We start from the raw sequence: 10,349 nt of genomic DNA, 5'->3' as shown, positions 1-10,349 counted from the left end.
TTCATACAGTTGCTATAATTAGCAACTCACAAAGTCACTTGTGTTAGGTAACAGGAGGGGAAATAAGATGCCTGGCTGGGATCTGGAAGGCAGGAAAAAATACTCTATGGTAACACAGATAAAAACAAACTTCAGGGGTTTTTGAGTAGTCATCATTAGAAACCTTTTTCATAGTTTAAATTTTAGTTTATACCAAGATATGCACAAAGGATTTGTGACAATGGCAGATGCAAAACTGGTTGCTGAGTGAAGAAAACGTTATGAGAAATGCTTTGAAAATACTGATTTATCAACCCATGCAAAACTAAACTATCTGCACACAAAAACATGTGGAGCAAACTCTTAACTTGCGATACATTTGCATAGGAAACAATTTTAAATGGGAAAGGTGGTCATTTTTCCTTCTTCAAATACAGAAATGCAACCTGTTTATAACTAAAAGGTGTTGAGTTTCTCATTTGCCCACCAGGCAGTTTGGGCAGTGAGTTGCTGAAACTGCCACAGGAGAACGAACAATGGAAATAACAGAAAGCTGGGCAAAGCCAGAGGAACTGGGCTAGCATCAGGTCTGTAAGTAAACCTACTGATAATCCCCTTATAGAGCCATATCTGAATCCTTATTGGGACCTCAGGACTCTAAAGGTGATTCTTTTTTATGAAGGGCTTTTTTATTTGCAGGTACCCAATAATCCTGACTGTGATTCTCCCTCTGAATGGGGACTGGGTTGTCAATAGCTTTGAAAAGCTCTGTTGAAAAGCTTCTCTGATACCTCCCCCTGCCACAGAACTTGTAGCACATACTTGGTTTAAAGGATAAGAATACTTGACTTGAAAAGAAGTAAAATTATCTATTTATTAATCCATTGCTTTCTCCCACCTTCTTCTTCTCCATACTTCTTCTGTTAGTACATTTATGCTTTCTTTGAAGAGACTCACCATGTCAAAAACATAACTGCTTTAAATACAATAGAGAATCCCATTTCAGAATAAAACATTTGCTTTTTGACGTTGGGAATGAGTCTTATCCTTGAGTTTTATTCTGTAATAGTGAACTGCTCGAACTTTAGAGAGAATACTGCCCTAGAAAAAAGAATGCTGTTTCTGATGATCCAAAGTGACGTGTCACTGGGGGGACAGAAAGGCAGACAGATTTCAGAAGGGACAGATGTGAATTTTAGAAGTGATAATGATTTTAAAGAACACTCATTTTGCTTTGACTGAAACTGTAGCCTGGAACTGCAGACTGTTTGGTCACAAACTTCATTTGGTATTGCACATCATGTCTGAGAGGAAGTTATTAAGGGCAAGAATTTAAATAGGAGGGGAGCAAGCGAGCCTAACACCATTCCTTTCTTTCTGCTTTACCTCCTCCCTCCCTTCCTTCCTTCCAGCCAAGCCAAAGAGGAATCAGTGCCCACAGCCAGGATCTGCAGTGCTGCCTCCTTCCGTGCCCCAACCCTGCTGTCTTTGCAATCAGTGCAAAATTACCACTCACTGTAATCACAACTGGATCAGACCAGCAGCCCACCTTCAAGGGGAAGATCCCTGCTGTTCCCACCCCTCTTATCTTTAACACCAGAAATACTTCTTTTTTTTCTTTTTTTTTCTTTTTTTTTTTTAATTTTATTTTTTTAAGCCAGTGACAGCAGGGCAGGATTCCTCCCTAATGTCTGTTCAGCAAAGTCAGAACAACACCCTGGGAGAACTGCTGAAAGTGCTGGGTCAGAATTAAGCTCTTCCAATGACATTTCAAAAACTGGCTCTTGGGTTGTGAGAGGCAATCAAGTCCTATCTTCTGCAGTGTCATCTCATTCAGCTACAGGTGAAACTGCCTTTATATCAAGAGAGGCCTTTGGAATCAGAAGAAAAACTGATCAGTGTATATGTTGTCTATGAGTTAATAATTTTTAATAACTCCATTAATATGAACTGACACTGCATCCATCAAATGCATATTTTGGGGTACTTATTAAAAACATCTAATTGTAAATGTTTTCTGTGTCTCAGTACAAGAGAAGGAAACACTGCCTGATTCCTCTAGCCATGTAAAGAAAACAGTGTTGAATATGTTCAAGTGAGAAAAAGCCATATGGATCTTTGTATTTACAGCAATGGTTTCCACTGTGCTGCTGGAGGATCAGAAGGAATAGGAGCCTGTACAGTCTGTACATGTTGGAGTTGCTCTTTCACTTGTTCTGTTCTCACGTTGGGAAGCAGGAGATAGGAACTGCAATGTGTGCAGAGAGAAGAAAAGCAGTTTAAATGTGTGATGAAGTCTGGGGATGGTTTTAAAGCAATATTTCAGGATGCACACCTGGCAGGTTTATGATAAGGTTTATTTGAGTGACTTGTTGCTGTTTTAAAGGCCAGCAAAAAAAGGGACAAGAGGCTGTGCTGTCCCTATACAGGGATGTCACCCCTGTCCCCTCAAGGTGTTGTGAGGGAAAATGATATATAAAGTATTCCAAGTGTCTGTTACTTGAATAGGAAGGCACACAAATAGTTCTGTCAGATAAGAAGTTATCTCACTCTCTCTTGTCACCACAGGAACAGATAATGCTCCTTTATTTGGTGATAGTAGTGAAGTTGCCTGGGTACAATTTCAAGCACCAGTGAGGACTGTCTGTAAATTGTGAAGCAGTCTCTTTTAATGATTCCCCGTCACATAACAAGAACAGATTTAGTTTTTTAAGTCCATATACCAAACTAAAATATATATGTACATGCATGTAGATTGGCAAGGCAGGAAGGAGCATTATGACTGTGTGGAGCCAATGTTACAAATGGCCAAAACTTGCTTCTAGTACTGAAACTTATTTTCTTCTTTTGCAGCTTGCAGGCCTGGATTCTATAAAGCCTTTGCTGGGAATGTGAAGTGCTCCAAATGTCCTCCACACAGTTTGACTCACGTAGAAGCAACTTCTGTCTGCCAGTGTGAGAAAGGTTATTTCAGAGCTGAGAAGGACCCACCAACCATGGCATGTACCAGTAAGTCTGATCAGTACCACTGTCTGCAATTCTCTTCTCCTGTTGCCTCATTTATTATTTCATTTTTTGTTGTAATAAATGACAAGTCTGTGCATTTTGCGAAGAATTCCATTCAAGTTAACCAAAAAAGATTTTTTTTTAATCAAAATTCAAACAGCATATTTCTTCTTAGTCCAGAGAACCTTAAAAATAGCCTTGTTTCACAGTTTGATGACTTCTGTACTTGTAATTCTGAGATGTAAAACAAGGAGGGTAACCACTGCCATGTAGATAACCGTGTGGTGTTTCAACTACCAAGAGGTATCCTAAATGCTTGAAAATATGCTAGCACAAAAACTTTCAAAAAACTGGAGTCAGGTAAAGAAAAAAACTGCAATGACGTGCTCTGCTGTCCCCTCAGATTTAAATGAAAAGCATAAGAGCAATAGCATGTTAAATGACTGAAGCATTTTAACAGAATTTTAAGTACAAAAAGTTTAAGAGATAAAACTGTAAACACAAAGTGCTGTTGCAAAAACCACCGGTGTGTAGCCATAATTTTAATATGTTTACACTGACAGAACAACTGAGCTGGCAGAATTGAACACTCCCTGTGCTCGGGATGGTCTTTCCAAATGTCCCTGTGCTGGGAAAGCTGGGAACACAGCAGGTACTTTGGATTTGCTGTACAGTCACAGAAATTCTGCAAACCTGAGCTCGTTACACAGACCAAGACATTGCCCCGCCACTGAATGGGGTGATGCTCGTTGAAATTGCATTTCTCAGATGGAAGGCACTGAGCAGGGAGTTGTCTGATCCAAGACAAGGGTTTTCAGAGGGGAAAGGTGAGTCCCACACTCTCCCTGAGGGATTTAGGGCTCACACAGACACCCCAATCACCCTCCCAGAACCTGCTCTCAGCTCAGTCTGGAACGAGGGACACAGCTCTACAATTTTGCATCGAGTATGTGTGGGAATTTTGCATAAAATATGGGAGGGAATAAGCAATGTTTTCCAGACTTCCCCCAGGAAAAATGGTGATTACAAATAATCCCACCCAAGAGAGTGCCTCAAGCTCAGCCATTAAGAACTCACTCACAGAACCAGCACATCCCAGGCATTCCTGACACTCTCATGCTTAGAAAGACAGTGTCACTCACACATCATGCAGATGAAGTCCCATGTTATTTGAAAGTCATTGGTTTTTCATCTCTGAAAGACAGCTCTTTGAAAAAATTACTGATACGTGGCATCAGGATTCCATCATTACCTTTCAGAGCAGCATTACAAAAACAAACAAACAAAGAAAAAACCAACCAACCAAACAAAAAACAAACCCAAAAACAAATCAATCAATCAAACAAACAAAAACCAAGTAAGAAAACCCCCACCTTATTTTAAGAGACTCTGAAGTTAAGAGTTTAGCTTCCACCATCTGCTTTTTACAAGATGAGCTTCAAACCCACTTTGATTAATTCTGTGTAGGTACATGGTGTCTCCTTTTCCAAAACTGTGCTGTTGCCATTTTTACTTCCTGTAGCTGCATCTTGTGAAAGCAGAGCGTGCACTTTGCAAAGAACTGTAATACAAATCTGCTTTCAATAAGAGGAGTGAAAATTGCATTAGAATGTATTGTTAATCCCTTTCTCCTGGGCTCTTTTCATTTGACTGACACTTCTTATCAATCTCTTGCTGCTGCTCTTTCTTCTTATTGTATTTCTTTGCCATATGCAAGTGCTCTATCAGTGATCTCTCTGCATACACAGAGAGCAACAAACAGCATCATATCTAATCCCCTGTCTGATTACTCTGTACATGAAGTCCAGCATTTCCCACTAGAGAGTAATTGGATGAATTGATCCATCTTTTCAAGGTCAGGCAGGCTTGTGTTAGTTGCCTGAGTCTGAATGTGTCTCTTCTCATGACATGCTTGAACAACTTGAACCCAACAAACTTGTGTTCTGTTCAGCAACCTCTGCCACAACCTGTATCCTCTGCTCTAAAGAGTCAATATGATATTTCAGCAGCAAAATCAAGCCACATACCTGAAATCTCTGACTCTGCTGCCTCTGCTGTTATACGTAAATGGATATAAATATGTGTTTATACACTGGTTTGCAGTCCATCCTTGTACTCAGACTCGGAGTGCTGGTTTGCAGTCACTGCCTGCCAGTTCCTGCAGGTCTCACAGGAGCAGTGTCAGTGACTCTGGAAAAGGAAAAATGCAGTTCTACACCAAGTGGCACTCCATACCTTTACCACATGTGTGAATGTGTGTCAGAAAGCACTTATGAACTCAAGGGGCACAGCCAGGTGCTCATTCTGAGTATATTCTAAGGAAATGCTTAATTTTTGCTCTTCTGATGTAAATTCAGTAGTCAAATAACACGAATTTCTAAGAGCCCAGTAATGGGTTTTTTTCCAGACAGTCATCACTCATTAGTGTGTAAAATACTGCATTGCCCCCACTAGATTTCTGCAGTGTTGGGTTTGCTCCTCTCCCCTTCCAAGACTGCAAAATTCAGGTTGCCTTTGCAGAGGAAGAGGATAAAGTCAGCTCTGATGCTTTCGGAGCAGGCCTGGTTCTCCCTGAGACACTGATGTGGATCACCTCCAGAGAGGGTAGAAATACTCCTTACAGGATGATTTGTAAATGAAGCAAAAGGCATTGCTCACCCTCTGGCTGAGTTCCACCAAAGCAGAAGAAGTGCATGTTTTTTTAATGCTCATCCACCTGAACTGTATTTTGTTCTTTTGCATAAGATCCAGAGCCGTGGATTCTGCTGTGAAGAAAGGCTCCCTCGTTTTCACCAGTGCACTTGTTTTCCTTAAAAATCAATGTAAGGGAATCCCTGAGTGCTTTGCACACAGATGTCTGCAGGAGGGTTATTGCTGCCAGGTTTTTCCGACGTGTCAAACAATCTTTGTATAATTCATAAATGATAACAAAGCAATCAGGCCGCATTCATAACAGCCCAGTGACACATAATTTAGCCGAATCTGAGGATTAGAATGAATTGTCTCTCTTTGTTCCAAGTTCTAAATCTTGGTAAATGATTCACTGCATGTCATTACAGCTTAATATTTGCATGAAATCACAGTTTAACTGGCACAATTTAGCAGCAATTAAAAAGCTATTTAATCGTCATGCAAATTGGCGTGAGGGGCCTGGAGTGGGAAGTGTGTTTGAGGCTTTTCTCTGCATTTGCAGGCAGACAGTCACACACTTCCAGACACCTCTCATAATTGATGATGGTTTTCCTTTCCACTGAAATGTGAATGTACAACAGTATCTATTTTCTCTTACAATTGAGGATCAAGTCCCAAGTCATGACTATGAAAACTTTCACTCTCTAGTACAAATGAAAAATATTTTTATAATATTGTATTTGATTTACTGTATTAGTCCATCTACAAATGTCATCTACGTGTAGGACAACAAAAATCTGACAGGAAATGAAAATTCAAAAAGCCAGACAAAAGTCTGCTGTTGCCCAGATTGACATTACCTCCTGTTTTGGTGTGCCAAAATTGATGAAATAACACCAAAAAAAACCCCCACTGAGCTGTGATTACCCATGGTCATAATATCTATAGTGCTGTAAGATATAAGGATGGATCTATAGTATGTGAGATTAAATCTAAGCTAGTTTAAAAACCTTGACTCCAATTCTTGAAGCAATTACACACATGCTTAGTTTTAAGTGCTTGAGTATTACCAATTATTTCAAGGGGATTACTGATCCACTCAAAGTTATGCAGATATGTAAGAGTGATTAAAGCTCATCCTCCATATTCCTAAAACTCCTCATTGGTTTTAACAGTGGGAATTTGTTAAGACCAGTCATTATTTAATTCTCCCAGCATGGCTTTAGAGGAAACATAATTATTCCTGTCTTCTGAACATAAATAATAAGAACTGAAGCTGAAGTAATCTGTGTTGGTTTTAGCTTGTTCCCATCCCAGGACTGTTTTCCAGAGTAGCCAGAACCATCGACCTCAGTGGTTTTATGGGAAGTTCAGTGATTTCTGGATTTTACACTCTGAGCAGCCTTTTCAAGGCTGTCCCTTTACCTCTGTTTTCCACACCACTGGATAATGAAGTATCAATATAATGAACCTTTATTAACAAGTTGCATTTATAAGTGCTTACCTATTGAAGTATTTCAAGTGCTTCAGTTTGCACTGATCACAAGGTCACAAAGACCAGGAAGGAAAAATAAAGGAGGAGCTTTGATATTTTTGTTTTGCTTCCTAAAGAAAAGGTTTGACCATCTTTTAGGCACAAGGTCTTGTCCTCATGCTATAAGTCGTAGAACTGGAATTTACAAGTGTAGATCAATATCTTTGGTTTGTTTAGAAAGCAGAGTATATTTTAATCATCTCACTCTCTCATCTTTACTGTGCCACTCGATTTGTTGAGTGAAATACACTCTGTGTAAGAATTAGCTGAAGTCATTTGCAAATGTTTCCTGTACTCTTCCAGGCTGCTTGAGAGACCCTGTAGTAATGAAAAGCTCACTCAAAGTCTGACCAGTGTCTCAATTAAAACTTTAAGTCCTGTTGGTATAAATGATCAAAACCTGCACAATCACTATATATATATACATATATATATATATATATATATATATAAAGCCCCAGATGTTTTTTGTGTGCTCCTACACAGTAAGTCAGCAAACAACTTAAATCTTGCTGGACATACCCAGACTGTTGTGGAATCCATGGGAAATGGGTCACTTGTGGTTCATCTGACAGAACACAGGCAGCTTTACCACCTGCTTGTTAGATGAGAGATTTCCTGCACTCTGCCTGCAGCAGCTATCTTTGTATTTCTCCCCACAGTCTTACAAAAATTGCTTTTTCTCCTTCCTTTTGGTCGTGGTTTTAGACCTTTAACTTGCAAGGCTGATGTCTTCACTGCTGTACTGGTGCTGATGAGGTGCCAGGTGGGAAGAAATAAAAACTTGTAAACTGTCTCTTGTGCCTAATAGGCTTGGCCTGTTGCCACCTACCTCTGTTAATGAACAGCAGCAAGGAAAGCCCTGGGGATAAGCAGTGAAGGGTAGAAAAAAATATCTGGCGCTGCAGAACTAATACAAACAGTTTTACATCTTGTAGTCATTCCAAAGCTATTATTTATTTATTATTTTGTTTGTCTCTTCCCTTATAAAACATCAAATGTTTTAAGTCTCAGAGAGGCCTACACTACTAGACTTAGAATAAGGATATAAATTTCGGGGTTAAAGGTCTAGCCCAGTATACCACACTAGCAAGACATATTCAGTACAAATTTGTTTTATCAAGTCTAGGTTTGACACTCCCAAGTCATTTTTGCTTTGCCTCAAATGATTTCTGACTTAATTCTATTTTACTTGGATTATTCAGCTTTCAGATCTCACACATTTATCATTCCTGCTTAATTTTCAAGGACTGTGTTTGGATAACTTCTACTTTTTGCTTTGAATTCATTGGAGAAGCATAACTCTTGTGTCTTTTATTTGCAAATAATTGCCTTGAAGATGATTTTGTTGATTGGTTGGTTGGTTGGTTGGGTTTTTTTCCCCAAAGGGGCCTAACAGGTTTTCCCCTCCTTGTCTGCAGGGCCCCCCTCTGCTCCCAGGAACGTGGTTTTTAACATCAATGAAACAGCCCTGATGCTGGAGTGGAGCCCCCCGAGCGACACCGGGGGGAGGAAGGACCTCACCTACAGTGTCATCTGCAAGAAGTGTGGCTCAGACTCCAGCCAGTGCGAGGTGTGTGGGGGAGGCATCCGCTTCGTGCCCCGGCACACGGGGCTCACCAACTCCTCGGTGACGGTGCTGGACTTCGTGGCCCACGTCAACTACACCTTCGAGATCGCGGCCACCAACGGCGTGTCGGAGCTGAGCTTCTCCCCCAGGCAGTTCACAGCCATCACCGTCACCACTGACCAGGATGGTAAGTCCCAGCTCGTCTGCCCCTCTGCCCCTGCCGTCCTCGGGGACCCTTTTGTCTCTTGGCAGCCTGGCTCAGCGAGTCGCGATGGTTTGCGGGTTGCTAAATGTTTGGAAGTGCTTGCTGCGAGGGCTTCCGGGCCCTGCTGATGAGGGCATTAAATGCTTTTAGCAGTTGTCCCTTGACCCCATTACACAGGGCACAGAACCACACCTTTCTGTTTAAGTACAATCTTGAGCTGCTTGAGACTGACTGCACCTGTCAGTGGTTCATCAGAACTGGAGGCTGTCTGGTGCTTTGGAGATTGCAGTTCTGCAAGGGTAAAACTCCAGAGGTTATCCATTACAATTGCACAGCTCCAAGGAAAAGTGGAAGTGAACTCACTGCTTTTAGTACTAATGCAGCATTTCTCACTGTAAGGTTTTGCAACATCTGTAGGAGCCATGTCCTAATAGATCTCTTTTTTTCACCCTTGAGTTTTAAACTTTGCATTATTGTTTTGAGCTTCTTCTCCCCCGTTTTAAGTTTGAATTCGTGTCCGAGGTGAATCCTCATGAGAAACGTGGGAAACTAAAAGAGGTCCCTGTTTTTGTTTATTTCTGCAACTTCTTCTTGTTCCACCTTCAGAAGTGCTTACTGTGCCAGGAATTGGCATCCCAGGCTACCAGCAATGCAAACTACATAGCAGTGTTCTCTTCTGGCTTCTGGCACTGTAGACAAGGCAAGAAGGTTATTTCAGAATTATCCCTTGCTGACATTTGTTCCAGAAACGTTTTTCCCCTGCTGTGCAGTGACATTGCAACTGTAGCTGACGTGTTTAATGCAGAGCAGGAACTGAATTGGCCAAACTACTGTTTTGAGCAAAAAACCAAGAGGCGATACTGTGATTCTCTGTAGTAAAAGTGCTGATGTTCAGGAGGATGGGGTTGTGTTCCGCTGTGGAAAAGCTGGAGGTTTTTTCACTGATTAGCTTAGCAAAGATCTGCTTACCTGTGTGTCTGGGACAAGTAGTTGTGTTGATGAGTAAGTAATGACTTGTTTGCCTTTGGGCATACAGAAAATTAGCAGCTTGCTGTGATCATGATGATGGTAATGACAGCGGTGGTGATACTAATGATATTCATGAAAATGGATAAGGAAAAGCACAAAAACTACTCACAGTCCAGGGGATGGTGGTAACTGAAGAGCTCATTATTTAAGATGGTTAATGATACATAGGCCTTGCACTGGGAATTTCCCAAGTGCCAGGCTGTGGATCACCTGCACATCCCTTTCCTTTCCCAATAAAGGCAGAAAGGTGTTGGAAACACCCCTCTGTGTCCTTGGAGATGTTTTGCTGAATGGCACTGAGTGCAGGTCACCAAGCACGCAGAGCTGGAGGTCACCAGACATGTGGATTATTTTTTCACTGGCCAACAGCTGTGTGAACACAGCCTGGGATGTGG

The 10,349-nt window shown here is 41.2% G+C and overlaps 1 protein-coding gene across 1 annotated transcript in view; it reads left to right on the top strand.

The window, feature by feature from the left end:
- The window catches only part of LOC114070546 (ephrin type-A receptor 6-like), a gene marked incomplete at both ends in the record, with an annotated part of 95,883 nt that extends 86,976 nt beyond the window's left edge, over positions 1-8,907 (top strand). Inside the window, 2 exons of the mRNA XM_027908010.1 lie at positions 2,833-2,988; positions 8,572-8,907. Coding sequence (XP_027763811.1) covers positions 2,833-2,988; positions 8,572-8,907 — 492 coding nt within the window. The remainder of the gene's footprint in view (positions 1-2,832; positions 2,989-8,571) is intronic.
- Positions 8,908-10,349: the final 1,442 nt, after the last annotated feature.

The sequence above is a fragment of the Empidonax traillii genome, unplaced genomic scaffold (genome assembly GCF_003031625.1).
Source record: "Empidonax traillii isolate 1590-97213 ecotype Southwest subspecies unplaced genomic scaffold, ASM303162v1 scaffold1600:size126443, whole genome shotgun sequence".
Taxonomy (NCBI): domain Eukaryota; kingdom Metazoa; phylum Chordata; class Aves; order Passeriformes; family Tyrannidae; genus Empidonax; species Empidonax traillii.
This window is presented reverse-complemented; position numbering and strand designations above follow the sequence as displayed.